Source organism: Zootoca vivipara, chromosome 11 (genome assembly GCF_965207765.1).
Source record: "Zootoca vivipara chromosome 11, rZooViv2.hap1.1, whole genome shotgun sequence".
Taxonomy (NCBI): domain Eukaryota; kingdom Metazoa; phylum Chordata; class Lepidosauria; order Squamata; family Lacertidae; genus Zootoca; species Zootoca vivipara.
Genome location: NC_142594.1, coordinates 42,050,265 through 42,068,758, shown reverse-complemented (window position 1 = coordinate 42,068,758; position 18,494 = coordinate 42,050,265). Strand labels below are relative to the sequence as shown.

At 42.0% G+C, this 18,494-nt stretch overlaps 2 protein-coding genes and 1 long non-coding RNA gene across 12 annotated transcripts in view; 2 read left to right on the top strand and 1 right to left on the bottom strand.

The window, feature by feature from the left end:
* Positions 1-2,384, bottom strand: part of CREM (cAMP responsive element modulator) — a 32,985-nt gene extending 30,601 nt beyond the window's left edge. For all 3 annotated transcript variants that reach the window (XM_035129410.3, XM_035129409.3, XM_035129412.3), the window contains exon 1: positions 2,211-2,384. The gene's annotated coding sequence lies outside the window, so the exon portion shown is untranslated. The remainder of the gene's footprint in view (positions 1-2,210) is intronic.
* Positions 2,385-2,613: 229 nt separating this feature from the next.
* On the top strand, positions 2,614-4,866 carry LOC148684283 (uncharacterized). The gene is made up of 2 exons (XR_015946271.1): positions 2,614-2,912; positions 4,308-4,866. It is a non-coding gene; the product is annotated as an uncharacterized LOC148684283 (long non-coding RNA).
* A 1,809-nt stretch (positions 4,867-6,675) lies between these two features.
* CUL2 (cullin 2) overlaps positions 6,676-18,494 on the top strand; it is a 46,927-nt gene continuing 35,108 nt past the window's right edge. For 4 of the 8 annotated variants that reach the window (XM_060280887.2, XM_060280885.2, XM_060280888.2 and 1 more), the window contains exons 1-4: positions 7,063-7,218; positions 12,436-12,574; positions 16,264-16,366; positions 17,348-17,442. In XM_060280887.2, coding sequence (XP_060136870.2) covers positions 12,456-12,574; positions 16,264-16,366; positions 17,348-17,442 — 317 coding nt within the window. In that variant the 5' untranslated portion in view covers positions 7,063-7,218; positions 12,436-12,455. Of the gene's footprint in view, positions 6,999-7,062; positions 7,219-12,435; positions 12,575-16,263; positions 16,367-17,347; positions 17,443-18,494 lie in introns of those variants that run through there. The other 4 variants (XM_088653483.1, XM_088653480.1, XM_088653481.1 and 1 more) reach the window with 3 other exon arrangements.

Genomic DNA, 18,494 nt, shown 5'->3' with positions numbered 1-18,494 from the left:
CTCTGTCCCACCAATAACATAAAGGGATGATCAACCTGATCACTACTGGAATTAAATGCCCATTAAGAAACTCACTAATATGGTATGTAAAACTAACCTTTCTCCTGTACCTTCCTTCCTCTGCTTCCCTTTTGTTTAGACTTTTAGATTTTAAAATTAGTGCAGGGCTTGAGCTATTATTTTGATGTACTACCGGTAGTTCGTTTAAACACTAGAAATAACGGCAAAAAGACTATTCCTTGAAAGTTGTGAAACTTTCACTTCTGTTTCCTGTTTTTGTGTATAAGATTGCTTTCACTGGACCAGATACTGTCTCACTTGCTCCGTTATTCTGTAAAGGGTATTGCTTGGGGGGGGGGGAGATGAAGAGAGAAGCACTGCCTTTACTAGTTATTTTACTCCATTTAAGCAGTATTTAAAAAGACACCACCCTGCAACAAATAAATTAGATATTTTTATCAACATAATTGAAAGTCAAAGTTATTGAAGACATCCAGGGTCTGCATGAAGGCTTTCCATATACAGTCTGAAGGGAGATTATGTATGCCTTGTTTGTTTGTAATATTACCCCTCATACAGTCCCTTTCTTTCTAATTGAAGCCTAGTGTTTTCTATTTCAAGATAAACAAAAACTGGTGGCTCCTTTGACAACTTCCTTCAGCCTTGCTGGAGATGGTGCCTTTGTTCCTAACATTTTCTCTACAATCTGTGGCAGGAGGTGCATGGAAGACAGATAAAACAGTCAAATCAAGCCAAGGCATGTTTACTCAAAAGGAAGCCCCACTGTGTTCAATGAAGAGCCAATTATTTCATACTAGCAGCCAAAAAGCTTTACAAGGCTTGACCTATGAAACATTTATAGGGGGGGGGGCTGCATTGGGTTACATCACACCAATCAGCTAAAAATACACTTTAATGTTTTGTAAACTATCCTATTTCCTTCCATACACAGAACGTATTCTCTTTCTTTTGCTATCAGCAAATATTGTATTTCCCGGACTTGTCCTGTTAAAATTTAAACTGTAATATGCTTTACAATCTGTGTCCTCATGCTTACCAAGAGTGTGACAGATCATTGCTAGGTCCTTTCTTGCCTTCAAACTGAGGCTATAACATAACTTGATCAAGGCCAGATCAGACAGTGAGACCATAACATGGTGTCTTCTGAATGTGTTTGGTTATTAGAGGCCACTGGGTCACAATGGAACTCTCCTTGCTTTATTTTCAAATACTGTAATGTGATAAGCCCAAACCTATCACTAAGGGGAGGCCTCCCCATAACTCTGCTTTCTTTTCTCCATGTGAGTTCTGACTCCCTAATGTGTTGCTTCCTCTTTCAGATCTCGCTTAATTTACGGTAACCCCTTTCTTTCTATTAAACTCCTCACCCTACCCTCAGCAGCAGCATAGTTACCAAAGAGGAAATCTCTTGATAAAGATGTAAACACCAGAGGAGAAAAAGCACAAACTCAGGATTAAGGCTGCAATCCTTTTGAGGAGGTTTGTTTTAACTCAGCAGGGCTTACTCCTGCATGAACATGTTGAAGACTATGCCTTTAGGAAGGAAATACAGAAAGCTGCCTTCCGAGTCAGGACCATTGGCCTATCTAGCTCAGTATTGTCTGCACTGACCGGCAGCGGGTTCAAACGGGATTTCTCTCCCAGCCCTACCTGAACAGGATCGCGCTGTATTTTTAGTATTACTGTGTTCAGTGCTTTTATTCTAAAAAAAAAAGTTTAGGGGTACTCTCATTTTCCTACTCGTATTGAAATACTGCCCCTCAATGAGGCCAAACTTAGATTCACAAAATGTCTAGGGGTATGCGTCCCCCTAGAAAAAAAAACGCTGACTGTTTCCTGAAACCTGCCACGGTGCGTGGGACGGCGGCCACTCTGCACATGCGCAGAGGGGGGCAGCACGGCCTGTCTCTGGGTGTCACAACGAAGCCGCGTTGATTTCGGCCTTCGCGTGTGAGGGAGAAAGCAGCCAGTCTTTGACTCAGCCTCCCTCAAGCGCCGCTGATGCTCCCCACCCCTCCGCCCCGCTTCTCCCGGTCTTCGCCGTCCCGCCCAGCCCCCTCCGAGCTCCCTGTCAGAGCTCGCCCCGCCGCCCCAACCGCCTTCCACTCCGCAAAAACCAGGCCGCCCCTCCGAAGGGCCCGGCCGCCTTGCGCGCTCTCGCCTTGTCCCCGCCCCCTCCTGCGACTCACCCGAGTACGTGGCGCCCCCGTCACAGGGGAAAGTAGGTCGGGGAGGAGGGATTGGGCCGGGCGAGGCCGCGCGTCGCCCCCACGTCAGCGCTGATGCCGCTGCGCCGTCACCGCGGGTGGGGGGGGGTTGCTCAGGAAATGGCGACCATCGTCGCGCCTTAGCCTCGCTCACCTGAGCCGGCGGGCGAAAGGAGGGGGGGCAAAGAGAGAGAAAGAGGGAGAGGAGTGGGGGAAGCGGAGGGCGGGGCCACGGCCAGCGAGGCCCGCCCTCGCCCCCCCTCCCCACCCGCCAACGCCCATTGGCTACTTAGGCGGCCTAACGGCTGGAACTCGCGCCAACCGCCGAGGCGACGCTTCGGCCCCCTGATTGGTTAATTGGGAACGGCGGGGGGGGGGTGGAAATAGAGCGACGGTGATTGCGGTGTTTTTCGTGGGTGTAACACTCCCCCCCCCCCAGATCGCAAGATGCAAAATGAAGGTTGGTGTGTTAAGATAGAGGCCCCGAGGCGACCAGCATCCTGAAGCCAACCGGGTTTTGGAAGTCCCTCCAGTAGAACCTAGGCACAAAAGCACTCTTTTCTCTTGGAAGTTTCCAGCGACTGGTATTCAGAAGCAGTAACAGCCTCCAGCTGGATGCGGAACACAGCTTTCTTGGCTAGCAGCCACTGATACTAGTAATTACCTGTTTCTTTGTTAAACCGGGTAAGAAAGGGATAGCCGGCATACTTCATAGCTGGACTTGCTCAAGGTTTTACAACCTATTTCCTATGCTTATAATTTTGCTGCCAAGGATGAGATTTTTAAACTATTCAACCCACATACTTGGGTGCCTGGAATGATAAATTACAATTAATATAGCATCTCCAAGGCAGTTAGCTCTGTTGGTTGCAGTGTGGTACTGATAATCCCACGGTCTTGGGTTCAAACTGCCATGGGTGGGTTCATATTCCTGCATATTCCTAGATGATCTTCAGGGTCCCCTTCTATGATTTCTATCAATTAAAACCCATCCCCCAAAACACTGTTCACATGTACTTCTGGTAGTCTCCCCAAGATCACTGAACTGTAGCAGTGCCATACATAATTGAGAGTACACCATGAGACCAGGAATGCACACCATCAATTTATATTTTAATGTGCAGTTTTATTTTCCTATTGCATCAGTTCTTCAATAAGACAAGCTATGTAAACTTTACTGAGATTGAGTTACTGCCTTATATTAAGTCAGAACATTGGTCTATCTAGCCCAGTACTGTTAGCAGTGACTGGCAGTGGCTCCCCAGGGTTTCAGGCAGGGGCCTTTCCTAGTCCTACCTAGGTACAAACATAGAACCTTCTGCATGCAAGGCATATTATTAATTCCCCCACCTTTTCCCTGATTGACTTCAAGTGGACTTGCATGTAAAAATGAGAACTGCTAAAAACATAGAAAAAACAATCACTTATAACAATTAAAATTGTTAGAAGTAAAACTATATACTGTACATACATAAAATCTGTTTACTGTATCCATATATGGATACATATATGAAACCATACAAATAATTACAATAAAAGAGCACAGCACCAGCCCTTTCATTAAAAGCAATCGGTTCCCAAAAGCTTGTTGGAACAAAAAAGTTTTCACCTGCCTGAAGGACAATAAGTAGGGGGCCAGTCTAGCTTCTTTAGGGAGAGCATTCCAAAATCTGGGAGCAGTTTCCCTGGGTTTGGAAGCAAATGCATTACAATAGGATTTCCTGGATGTTCTTTATACAAATTAGTGGAGCAAAAGCAATTCAGATTGGGCTATTACTGTGCTCCTTTTCATAAAGCTTGGCCTTGGGAGTAGGTTGTTGGCAGAATTCTGTAAGGCATTTGAGATTGCAAACTACATCATTTGCCACCAAATGCTGTTTGTTTAGAGTTTTGCAAGGATGCTGGTGTTCTTCAACCCTGTCATAATTTTTCCCCACTTGATAATGTTTCGTCAAGTTACCTTTCACTTCCACAGAAAATACACGAGAGTTGACCTGCTTATTTTATAAAAGAGCCTACAGGGGTTTTTTTTACTCCATAGAATTTACCTGTGCCTTTTCCCCCTAAAAAAATGTTTAGGGGTAATCTCATTTTGACTCAAGAAAATCACCAGGAAAGGAAATGAAGCCGCCATCAGAGGTGCTAACAACAAAACTGACCACTCATCGTGCTAGATTCCAACTCCTACTTCACATTTTAAATGTTCGCTTCCGTCTGAGACTCGGGAAACACCAAGACAGGAAATGAGGCCGCCATCAGCGTAGCAACAGAACTGATGATTCACCGTGCTATTCAATAGAACTGACGATTCACCGTGCTAGAGTAGAAACTAATTTATTTATTTTTAGATTCTTCTCCCGTTAGATTTACAAAATGTTTAGGGGTATGCGTACCCCTGCGCCCCCGAAAAAACCACTGGAATTTACTAATCACATTGGTAGCCATAACTGTTCCCTGTTATTGTACCATGTAAGATAATGCATTTCTTATGATAACTCTGCACAAATTCAGAATCGCTTTTATTTACTGTACACATTTTTATATCATTCATGTATCTCTTCTTTGTTATTGTAAATGTTTTCACTGGCTTGTACTTTAATAATAATACGGTAATAATAAACTATGGTAAGGGGGAAAACTCTGCACAATTTCTGATACCTGGCTGCATGAGGTGCTAGTTTTACTTGATTTAGGTTCTCTAATTCAAACATAGCAAACCTGACAAAATTTCTAGAGAGGTATCCTAATCTGTTGCAACAAAAGCAAGGAGTTTGTAGCACCTTAAAGTCAAATTTATTATGGTATACTGTACTGTATATGCTTTCATAGACTACAGTACACTTAATCAGATGTATGAAGTATCCTGTCAAAATACTCTCCTCAGTTATTAAAGACACCCTACATTAGAGAAAAATAATTTATCTTCACTAATATCAGAACTTTATACAGTATTTGGCTGAATAGTGAAAGACATGAGGATTCTGCAGTCTGCCAACTTTAAAATTGCACAGGATTGGGTGCCCTCTAGGTGGCCACTGCTGCTTTTTCAGATTCAAGACAGTGGTGAGCCTTGGAAGTATAACTGGAACCTATTCAGTGCTTACAGTATTTTGCATGGGATTGCAAAGTTAAAATGTTAGAGCAGCTTTATCTTCATGCAAAGGGATACAGCTGGCCTGGATGTATAGTCTACTAAAATCAATCTTAAATCATCAACCCCAAATTTCACTAATGGTTGAAATTTCATTTCAAACTAATCAACTTGTAAACCAACTTCTAACAACAAAAACACAGGTTTTGTTGAGTTTTCAGAGGGGATTCCACAGCTGAGGAGAAGCAGACCACAGTGACAATCCACCCACCAGTTTCATTGTAGTAGTAGATACCTCAACTAACACAAAAAAACAGGAGGAAGGAAACTGGGATTTGGGGGAAATGACTCAGCCCTAGCAAAACCTGTTCTATGGTATTCCACAACACAGATTTCCTATTGGCCACTGTGGAAACAGAATGCTGGAGGAGATGGGGTTTGGCTTGATCTAGCAGGGTTCATGTATGCAATAAACAATAGTGATTGCATCTGAGCATATGCAAAGCACATCACTCTTCACCAAACTGTGAAGCCCAGCCTTCTCACCAGGCATCAGGATACTGGATTTCTATGAAGTCTTGGGCCCAGACTTCTATGAAGTCTTGGGCTCAGTGGTTAAACCACTGAGCCTAGGGCTTGCTGATCAGAAGGTCGGCGGTTCAAATCCCTGTGACGGGGTGAGCTCCCGTTGCTTGGTCCCAGCTCCTGCCAACCTAGCAGTTCGAAAGCACATCAAAATGCAAGTAGATAAATAGGAACCGCTATAGCGGGAAGGTAAACGGCGTTTCCATGTGCTGCTCTGGTTTGCCAGAAGCGGCTTTGTCATGCTGGCCACATGACCTGGAAGCTGTACCCTCGGCCAATAATGCGAGATGAGCACGCAACCCCAGAGTCGGTCACGACTGGACCTAATGGTCAGGGGTCCTTTTACCTTTACTTTCAGCTGATAACTCATAGCTGTCAAGTTTTCCCTTTTCTCACGAGGAAGCCTATTCAGCATAAGGGAATTTCCCTTAAAAAAAGAGAGAAATTGACAGCTATTGCTGATATATCACTCGCACACATAGATGCCTATTTCTATAATTGCTGTGCGGTTTCGTGTTTTGTTTTTTTACAATCAAACGGGATATACATAATTTTAAAAATGTATTTTTTCTCTTTCACCATACCCCATCTTGCATTTGCTGGCTTGAGGACTAGCGACAACATAGAAACGCCTACTTTGCTAAAACATTCCCTTTCCCGCGGGGTCATTATTTTATTTTTGCACGTCCTAACTCGCTCCACGCAAGAGCGCGGCAGGCTGCCCCGCAAAAGAGCACGTAATCACGCACGGCCAAATTAGGAAGCGCGCGCATACAAGAGACGGGAGCGGCGCACGCGCAGCCCAACCTCTCCTTTTAGTCTGCGGTAAAGGAAGCCGCGTTATTTATTTCGTTGACTGAACGGAAGTGGCGAGGAAGCTTGGGCTTTCGCGCTTTCCGTAGTTCGGGCGATACCAACTGCCTCCGCGATTCCGAGGGAGAGGAGAAAAAAGGGGGAAATACGAAGGCGCGGTTATGAACGGCCTGCCTCCTTGGCCGAACGCGAAACCTTGATGGGGGGAGCCTGACGCGCCGAAAAGCCGGGAGAAGCGGCCTTCGCGTGCGCCTCGGAGGCGGCCGCGGGAAAAGGGAGAGGTGAATGGGCGCGCCCTCCCCTCCCACAACCTGTCCGCGCTGAGCTACTGGGAGGCCAGTGGGCGGGGCTCAACGGGCAGCCGTGGCGGCTGGGTAATGGCAGCCCTGTGAGGAGGATCCACGGGCAGCGGAGGGGCAGGAGACGCAGCCTGCGCAGGAGACGCGCCGTGTGGGGAGGGGGCGGGGAGGCGACACTGACCCAGGCCTCTCCTGTTGCCAGGTAACGGCGGGGGAGCGGGGCCGCCCTCTTTCTTCGCTTCTTTTTCCTCCGCCTCCCCCCACCCCCCTCGCCTATTTCCCTTGTGAGTCAGGCGCCCCTTATGTTCCGCCTCGTCCCCGGCTTTCTTCTGCTTTTCTTTTTTGCCCTCTTTCCCCCATGTCTAGAGAATGGGCCATAGGATCTCACTGCCGGTATGTGTCACGCTGCTGCGATCCGTCCCCGTTTGCTGTCTTTTACCCTGAGCTCCGATCTCATGGATGTTTGCGGGCGTGTTCAGAAACTCCGGGTCGGATCCAGACTTGTGCCGTGCTTTGCATTGCTTTCAATGGGGCTTAAGCCCCTTGGCTCGTTCAGGGCTGCGCTGCTAGTCTCCGTTTCCTGGGAGCAATTCCTCCTCATTGGAGTCATCAGGGCTAACCTCTGAGTAGACACGGTTAAGGATTGCGCTGCTAGTTTGGATCATAACCTTACCCGTCAAGTGGGTGGGATCAAAGAACACCTGAATAAGACTATGCTCAAGGAAGCACTGGAGGGCACAACTGCAGGCCTTTTGTTCCCATTTTGGAAATGGCAAGTCAGTCACAAACAAAGAAGTGTGTAGATGAATGGCAAAATGCAGGAAGGGTTAATGTTGTTTTAGTTGTGTTTCCGGTTTTGCTTTGCATGAGTAATACTGCTGGATTTTAAAACCAGGTACTAAGAGTGAAGGTGATGGTTCTAAGAATTCTGATAATGAAAAATCCGGCTTGCATGCAGTAGCACCATTGGAAATTTATGTATCACTTTTTTCCATTATCGCCTCAGCAATACAAGACAGTTTTATTAAATCCACTGGGAGTTTGGGCATCCAAAATGTATCCTTTGAAATGCCACCAACTGTTTGGCCCATAAAATTAAATTTATCTGCAACAGTTTTGAAGAACTACCTCTCACAAAGCCATAGCCTTAAAAACAACTTCTCCACAAAAAAGTATCATTGACAATACCCTGTTTCTCATATTTTAAGACATACCCATAAAATAAGACATAGCAGGATTTTTAAGCATTCAAGGAATATAAGCCATACCCCGAAAATAAGACATAGTGATAGGCGCAGCAGCAATGCCGGCCACGGCAGGAGGAGGAGGAAAAAAATAAGACATCCCTTGAAAATAAGCCATAGTGTGTTTTTTTGAGGAAAAAATAAATATAAGACATGTCTTATAATATGAGAAACACGGTACACTGTCCTGTTATTTATCCTATTGGAAAAAAATCCTCCTACACAAGAGTGTGAAAGATTAACAATGAACATCATACTGTATTCCTGTTGTGGATTACATTGCAAATAAGGAGATAGGTAGTTGACACTGCCTTGACAGAAGTCAATAGTCTTCTTTCATTGCTTCCTGCTCTCTCCAGACCTCTCCCAAATGATTTGTGAGGGATGAATTAAAATAGTCAGTGTTGGACTGCATGTTAGTGAATGCAAGAATTATATCTCTTGCACTTTTTCTACAGCATTGTAAAATACAAATATCATGCTGTGTCATGCAGTAAACCAGGGATACATTTTATGCACATTTAACTTGTATGCAATCAGCTTTACATACTTGGCAAAAAATAAATTAAAAATTGGAAAGGGAATGGGTTTCGGGGGGGAAGGACTTTGGCAAACCCACTTGCCATTAAACCCACTGTGCTCTGACTATACATGATTTTGACTTTATATGCTATCACCAGAATTTAACCACTACATAAGTTGAGAGTCACCTGTATATATGTATCGTGTTCCATTTTAGCATATAAACCTTTTCCTTTTGGGGTTTAATCCTATGTTTTGTTTATAAATCCATTCACACACCACCAAATTCACCATACACTTAATGTATCCCATCAAGATGACTTCATCAGTGGACATGGCAGACTACCTACCAGGAAGGATTTTTTCTTTAGCAGGTATCAATTTCCCAAGGCTCGGGCAAAGTTAAGATGTGGAGAGATGTACTGTAATGTGTATACCTCAGTAATGAAGTACTACCACAATGTCGTCGTATTCTGTAGAATCTTAGGACCACTTCACTTTGATAGGGACTCAAAAACCTTCTCCATGGTGGATCCCCTATTTTTGATATTATTATTATTATTTGCTTTTACACAGATATTATTACTATTATTTGCTTTTACACAGGGCATTTGTGCTAAGATTTGGCTACTGGGTAGTTGTTTTGATTTATCAACTGACCCATTTATGCTATTACAATGGTACCTTGGGTTACAAATGCTTCAGGTTACAAACGCTTCAGGTTACAAACTCCGCTAACCCAGAAATAGTACGTCAGGTTAAGAACTTTGCTTCAGGATGAGAACAGAAATCATGCTTCAGCGGCGCGGCGGCAGCAGGAGGCCCCATTAACTAAAGTGGTGCTTCAGGTTAAGAACGGACCTCCGGAACGAATTAAGTTCTTAACCAGAGGTACCAGTGTACATATTGAATATTTTTGCAGTTATCTTTTATCTCTGAGCTCACTTGCTAATGAGGGCTAAAACATGCTTAGATGAATACTTTCCCTTGGATTGACTGAAACAAAACTCATGCCCACATTTCCCTTAATGCACAGTTGTTATCTCCATTAGGGAAAATGTCATTTTGACATCTGATATGGTGTTAGTCATGGGTTTGGTGTTTTTGTTTTTTAAAAAAAGGACTGGACAGAAATTCATGGAGGATAGAGCCATTAACTGCTATTAGCCATAATAGAGACAATGAAAATTATGTATTTAGAGCTTGTATACTTTTTAATATCAGGTGATGGGGCAGCCAATATGCAAAAACACTTATCACTATCATGCTGTACATGGGAGTTATGGGGAAGAATCTAGCAGACGCTTGTCTGATAAGTTCAGTCCTTGAGAACATCGTTTTCATATATTGTGTCTACCTTCCCCCAAGTTTTGTAGACTTCAGAATTAAGCAATTTTAGTTCCAACTAATCTTAAGACATCTTTTAGATTTATCAAGAAAGACCAGTCTAAATTTCTTGTGTGTGAAGTATGCCTGGATAAGATAGGTATGCAGGTATAAGTTGGTGTTAACAGAATTGCCTGAAGGTAAAATGTTGTAATTGATTCATAAAGAAGATACTATAGGTAATTGAAACTCTATAAATTATGCACCTTAAAGAGCTGTGTTAGGTTTGTTCATATAAACAGTTTTTTTACTTATTGACATACCTCCCATAGTAAATTAACCAATTTCCATCTTTCCGAAAAGTAATAGCAATTGATTCACCGCTGTGGAACTGTCAACAGTTTTATTCTGCTTCTGTTTCTATTCAACTTCCGAGTGTTTGCCCCTTGTTTTCCATTGTTGATTCTCTTCTTTCATTGTATTCTGGAAATATTGATACATGTTTGCTTTGAGTAAGGAAGCATACAGTGTGCTGTGTTTTAAAATGGTGATTTTGCTTATTTCTACAGAACAGCAAAAATAGCACTTTTAGAATAGCCAGCATTATCAGCTACATTTGGGTTCATTGGTCTGCTCAGATAACTTGAAGTAATGTTGGCATTGCTGTTATGAGTGAACAAATACAAACTTATTGAGGAATGTTGAATATCCCAATCCACTTGGAAATTGCTGGGAGTCTAGGTGTTAAATAGTCATTTCATGTGTTCTACAAATAAAGCCACATACACAACTCATATTTTAATAATGGCAGTATTTCTAGTGTGACAGATGCACTTTTTTGGAGCGCTAAGTTCTCTGAAGTGTGCCTCATTATCAAAAAACCAAAGTGCTGTGCCCAAGTCCAGAAACTTTCAGCTGCTTCACAACTTTTCTGTGGACCTGAATGGATTTTGTGAACTAGAGTTTGAGAATCTCTGCTCTAGCCCTCAGTGAGCCCAGGGCTAGTACAGTTATTAACTGCAGTTTAGAGATTGGGATATGGGTATATATCCTCCCCCCCCCATCCTCTCGTCAGCTGGATATCCTTGCCCTGCCGTAACCACACTTAAAGGTCAGTTTGGCACCAATGTTGACTCGGTGGATTATTTCAAATTGTGGTTCTGATTCTGTTTTGGAAGCAGACTGTTATTAGCAGTAAGCAGCAAACTATAGTTACTAGTGACCAGGAAGTGGTGGAGGGAGTCTGCTTGCATGAGAGGGAGGAGGGGTTGTATAAGCAGTAAGTTCCTGGTGGCAGAAGAACTGATGTGTTGACCTGAACCAGTATGCTTTGTAGAGAGTCTTGGATTCAGTGCTTGGGAGTCTTAAGTGTACATTTCAGTATGGTTTGTGTCTAAATTCAGATTTAATTTAAAATCTATATAACATAAAATGCACACACACACACCAGATCTGATATATATATATACTTTTAAGAAATAAGTAAATGATCTATTTGGGACATTAATACAGTGATTAGGATTGTCCCAAAATCACCCAGTGACCCATGACTGAGTGAGGGATTTGAACCTTGGTCTCTCCAGTCCTCCTCCAATACACTTAACTGTTTTGCTACACTGACTCCTTTTCTACAATTGAAGGGCAAGCTATGTACGGGCAACTCAAATTTTCTGTTTCTTTGCTACTTAAATACAGCACCATTGGCCTCCCTATTGGCTTCCTGTTAGAACAACAAAATCATTCATTGTTACGGGATTGCATTTGCTACTGCAATAAACACCAAAAAGGAAACAGTTTGGTTACTTTTTCTAGGCTCTGTGCTACTCTGTGTACTTTTCCTAGAAACCTCTCTAGGTCTGATGCATGTAATTGACCCCGATCTACTCAGGCTCTTTCTGCGAATCACGCTGTTTGTTCTGTGATTCATTCTTACCCGCAATATTTGTAGTATACATGGCAACAGTGAGGACCACAGAATATTGCACTTTGTTAGAGAAGTAATACAGAGCAACATTTCTGTAGCAAAGATTTCCAAGAGTATCAGCAGAAATCAGCCTGAGTAATAGAGCAGGTCGGTTTTTTATGTTTGGGGGAAGCTTTTAATGTTTGATGTTTTATTGTGTTTTTAGTATTCTGTTGGGAGCCGGCCAGAGTGGCTGGGGCAACCCAGTCAGATGGGCAGCATACAAATAATACAATCATCTACATCATCATCATCATCCTCTAACCAATATAAGGTTTAAAGCAAAAGAGTTAAGCAATAAAGTAATATTTTGTGGCTAACATTAGTTTGAAACTAATCATCTGGATTTTTCTCTTTTTTGCAGATCAATACTAACGCCCCACAATGTCCTTGAAACCACGAGTAGTTGATTTTGATGAAACATGGAACAAGCTGCTTACAACAATTAAAGCTGTTGTTATGTTGGATTATGTGGAAAGATCAACATGGAATGACCGCTTTTCGTATCCTTTTAATAGAAGCTGGCCTCTGATTGCATGTGATTATGTGTCTTGCAGATATTTGTTTGGCGTGACCTTGCATAATTTTGCGCCCAGCATAATGCCAGCTGGAATAAAATGTCTTCTATGATCCCCCCCATTTTTGACTACTACTGAGAAAATGATGGTCTAATTGTAAAAAAGTTGTCAGAAATGTTGCATACAGTGAAATGGGGGAAATCTGAATTGATCACTTCCTAAGAACTGTTGCTATGGATGAATGATAATGATGGTCTAATTACATTAAGTTTAGTACATGACTTTTTGGTATCTATTCTGAATGCAAGATGTGGCTTTTTTATTCACTTAGAGCAGACAAATTGACATCCCTAATAAATATGCCAACAGTCCGACTGGCAACTAGCCTCATATGAACTATTGTTTAGCTTTACTGCAGTTCTACCAGGGTTAGATTTCTAACTGTTGCTTTGATTGATTGTGACAGTGGATAGCTTGATGTTTGGTTTGCTCTGGAAGAAAGGATAGCCATCCTTTGTATTGGTATCACTGACTGCCTTTTTCCAGAGAATCGTTCAACAAAAGACCTTTTTGAAGGATTGTCAGTGTATTTGCAATTAATTATTTGCATAAGCTGGATATAACCCATCTATATATGCAAATTGTGAATGTTTACGTTTGCAAGATAAGACACACACTGCTGAAGGAACTAGTAAAACCTCAAGCCAGGTGGGATCTGTCAGTAGCTATTTCCTTTATGTCTCAGTAGCAGAGTCTCATCAGCATATACAAAACTGGACACTTGGTCTATCTGTATACTGTAGTCTGCACTGACTGGCAGTAGCTCTCCAGGGTTTCAGACAGGATTCTTTCCTAGCCCTTACCTGGAAATGCCAGGAATCAAAGCTATATTTTGCTGGATGCATGACCAATTATCTTTTGGAATATGTAGTATAGGGGATGGAAACAACCTTCTTTTCTTACAGAAACAACCTGCCTACCTATGATGTTGATATTGCATCCTGGTAAACTTAGAACATCATGATCCATTAGTAGAGGGGAATCTATTGTACCTTACAGGTGGGTGCAAACAAGTTGTCCTATGGAGGCAGTTGCTGTTCCTTTGCTCGTATGATGCCCAAATGTGTTGATGTTCACAGCAGGTTTTAATTCAGTTTTTCGATAGTGTGTACCTTCCTTGAGACTGAAAGCAGAGTAAATATGCTCAGGATACTGTGCTCCAGTATAATACCAAGTCCTCTTGTAAAGTGCAATGGAGATCACATGCTACTTTTATTTAAAGCATTGACTCACTTTCAGCTACCTTTTGACCTTCAGATCTGTTCAGCCTGAACCCCTGCAGGAACAAGATATTTCTGGCACTGTGCTTCCCTTGCAGCATAACTTAAGCATGTTACTAGAAGTAATTTACTGTTTTATAACTTCATTCTAGAAAGTTAGTTTTGCTTTTTAAAGTAAAAGTCATTTCCAAGTTTCCATTGAATGGTTCAGGCTGGTGGAAATGGATTTTTAATGTGGGAGGGAGCCTTTTAACACAGTTCTGTCATTCTGTCTTTACTCCATTTTTCACCCTAGTAAATGACTCTTGTTTCTTTATGCCCCTGCTCTCACTTCTTGGCATTGGTTGTTCTTGAAATTGGTGGATAGGCTTTCAACAAGATCTTATTGCATTATTTCCAATGTGTTACAATAATACCAGTGGTTACCAAAATAACATTCTGTGCCCTGGAAACCTGTGTGTTGCTTTAGGAAGGTAGACCCCAGTAATCCATAAACTGCATTATAGTTCTGGATCTAAACACAGAAATCTAAATATAGGAAGAACAACAAATTAGGGGGGGTTCTGCTTTTTGTGGGTCCCCCCACTGCCTGCTACAGGAGTGTCCTCGCCAGGATGCTAAGCAAGGCGTGAAGGGAACTGAAACAGAATTTGGGTTAAGAGGATCAGCACCAAGCAAGGCAAATACAACAGGACCCAAAATTCAGCTGATACCTTATCTCATCAAGCAGGTTGGATAGCCTCTAGAAGCCCACCCATCAAATGAAGATGCAGGGTATTAAAGGACTCAGATGCTGCTTAATGGTGGTGATAGCTTCTACCTTTTAAAAGAGTATTGGGTAGAACAATTCAGATGTTTCACCCAAAGGTCAGCTGCCATTTCAAGACTTGAGGTCTAGTCACCTTTTCTTCTCCCTTTGGAAAGTTCCCACTGAAATTCTACTTATTGCAGATTCTGGGGCCATGAGACAAGTTTCTGATCATTATTGGAAAAGTCGCTATCAGAGGGGCTTGATCGCACAGAAATATATGAGTTTAGTGAATCTTAATGCAGTAAAACTTAGGAATTGAAGAAGGGCTTCCACTTGATTCAAAGTCCAGTTCACAATTTGTTGCTTATCTTTGTATTTTTCAGAATAACATGATTAGGGCAACTGCTTATTATTTGCTGCAATGAGTCAATCCTTATGAAAGCTACCACCGTAGGTATATAATGAACTCCCCAGACTTCAAAGGTTTCTCATAAATGCAACAGTAGCAACATTTTCTGGTATTCAGAAATAAAAAGCTGGCTTCATAGATGCCTTCTATAGGCAGGATCAGGCATCCCCAAACTGCGGCCCTCCAGATGTTTTGGCCTACAACTCCCATGATCCCTAGCTAACAGGACCCGTGGTCGGGGATGATGGGAATTGTAGTCCAAAACATCTGGAGGGCCAAAGTTTGGGGATGCCTGGGCAGGATTATATTTTAGAAAGAATTCTTTTTGTTTCATCCTGTATTTCGTGCTTCTAGTCTACTCGGTTGCTTTAGAAAAGACCAGGAGTATAATAGTTCTTTTTCCACATAGATGGATCAGCTATGGATCAGCTTCTGGAAGAACCTTGCTTGTTTCAATGCTTTGTGTTTTGGATGGCTTATGGGGAAAACAAATTTGACAGTGTGTTTTGTATAATGAGCAATGGTAATGTGGTGCCATCATCATTTTTTTGGCAAGATATCTTCCTTTTCTGTCTTCCAGGAAAGCTTTAATAGAGGCAGGGTATTGAGAGGGAGGCTTATTTTAGGAACTATGTAGCCTGTTGTTACAGACAAATTAGACTGCAAGACATTTTTTCTGGAGGAGATATTATTTCACATATGGCCAACTGTTACGTTGTTAGCGATGAGTATTCAAAGGAAGCAGACCAAAATGAAGGACATCCTCTCGGAAGCCAAAGTTTACAAGAAGAAAACATGCTGAAGCTTCTATTAGTATGAAGTGGTGTATTGTTAAAAACCTGTAAGTAACTTTGCTCTTGTTGTAAGGGACTGCTTCTTGCTCAAGACTTGGAGAAATAACACTGTTCTCAGAAAAGGATTGTTTGAAAGATACCGTTTCTTTACAGGTTATGCTACACTAAATACAGGCCAGGGCAAAAGGCCCTTGCATGGCATTCTGGTGATTTTCAGGCCCTCCATCCCCACTTGTGATGCTTTTCCTATAGGCTGGGAAAGCCTCTCCTGAACAGCCTTCTCTGCAGCACATGGAGCTGCAACTGAAAGAGAAAGCCAGCAACTTTTTCATGTGCAAGACTTGAAACCAAGCCACATTGTTCATTTGTTTTTAAGATCTTGTTAAAAGTTTGGGTTAAGAGAACTTGAAAGTATGTTTCATCCTTGACTTTAAACCCAGGGACATTTATGCTTTGTGTGTGGCCTATCCTGAGCCGCTGGGGGAGAGACTTTATATGGAAACAAAGAACTTTTTGGAAAATCATGTACGCCATTTGCACAAGGTAACTATAAAGTGTACAAGATGTGAGTCTTCTCAGTGTATGAGGATTTTGTGACTGTGAATACAAGCTGTTTCACTGTTTGTTAAAAGAACACAGTCATTTTTTACTTCGTAAAATATTTTGTAAATTGCCACCTCGGAGTAGGGCTAGCCGATAGCAATATATCGTCCAAAACCGGTTTGAAGTCCCTATTTTGATATTATTGGTTTTATAATTTTTGACCTGGCACTATATTATGCATCATGATTTGTGTGTGTATGTGTGTGCGCACTGCGCAGAAATCACAATGTACGAAAAACCGTGAAGTCAGCCGATGCCTCTACATAGCTCCATCCTTATTTCAGACATTGTGATATATCAGTATATCGCAATGTTTAGCTGGTGATATATCATGAAGTTGAAAACCAGATAGCACCCAGCCCTACTGTTTGCTTCTACATAGTTCCATCCTTATTTCAGACATCATTATATGTTGGTATATCACAATGTTTAGCTGGTGATATATCGCAATGTTGAAAACCAGATATCGCCCAACCCTACCTGGGAGTAGCATGTAAATATGTATGGTACAGTCATACCTTGGTTTAAGTACGCTTCGGTTTGAGTACTTTCAGTTTAAGTACTCCGCAGACCCGTCTGGAACAGATTAATCCATTTTCCATTACTTTCAATGGGAAAGTTTGCTTCAGGTTAAGTAGGCTTCAGTTTAAGTACTCCATGGACCGTCTGGAACGGATTAATCCACTTTCCATTACTTTCAATAGGAAAATTCGCTTCAGATTAAGTACAGACATCCGGAACCAATTGTGTACTTAAACGGAGGTACCACTCCTAAAAAACAATTTATTTCCTAAAAAAACAATTTAAACAGAGCACATATCAGAATGTATTATACTATAGAAATTTGTTCTTCAGCATTTCTGACGTTACTATAGTGCAAATTGTGGAATTGATCTTTTCCCCCTCATGCTTTTTTTGTAGAGAGTCATGGACTCTGAAGAACAAGTACTGGTAATGTATCATAGATACTGGGATGAATACAGTAAAGGGGCAGACTATATGGACTGTTTATACAGGTAAATTTTGGAGAAAACATGTTAACAGTGTAATTGATGCAAAAAAAATTATAGAAGAATGCTGAAGCGGTGGGAGATGGAGACAGTCACAATTTGATTTCAAAACTATGTTTAGGACAAGATTATGAAGTGCTTCCAGCATTATTTTATTTATGTATCTTACAACACATAGATGCTTCTCTTATTTACAAAACTCAGATTAATAAAAATATGACAACTAAAAATATATTCTGTATGAAATATATTCTTTGTTGTGTGTGTATATGCAGAAACGTGGGATTTTGATCAAGGTTTGTTTTGCTGTTAAATGACAATTTAGATCAGGCATCCCCAAACTGCGGCCCTCCGGATGTTTTGGCCTACAACTCCCATGATCCCTAGTTAAGAGGAACAGTGGTCAGGGATGATGGGAATTGTAGTCCAAAACATCTGGAGGGCCGAAGTTTGGGGATGCAGATGCGCAGGAAGAATGTGAGCAACTTGTCCATTTCCCTTGCAATCATTCCATACCTCACTATCCTAGTGGATCCAGCAACCATATATTTAGGATAAATATTTTTGGATAAACAAAATAATCCCCCCCTTCCAGTAGCACCTTAGAGACCAACTAAGTTTGTTATTGGTATGAGCTTTTGTGTGCATGCACACTTCTTCAGATAGTTTGTTTGAATGCCTGTAGGCTAGGCACCAAGTGATCTCATTTCACTAATTCGTTCAAGTAACGTAACAGTGGAAAGGGAAAAGAGTTAACTGTGCCTCTTGGAGGAAGAACAAGAACAGGCTTCAGTTGCTACAAAAAGTGAGTGTGCACCCTGATATCAAACATGCTTCTATGGGCATAAACCCTGTTTCATAAATCCAGTTGGAGCAGCAATGCACAAGCCTCTTCAGTACACAGCTAGGTTTCCAGTAGGCTTTCAGGTCTGCTCAAAGTTGAGGAAAATCATGCACATCAGGATTCCATGTAATCAGGCACTCATGTGGAGAGTCTGCTTAAGAATGGAATAAAATCCTGTTGGATCAGAGCAATAGCTCCTCTAGTTTAGCATCCT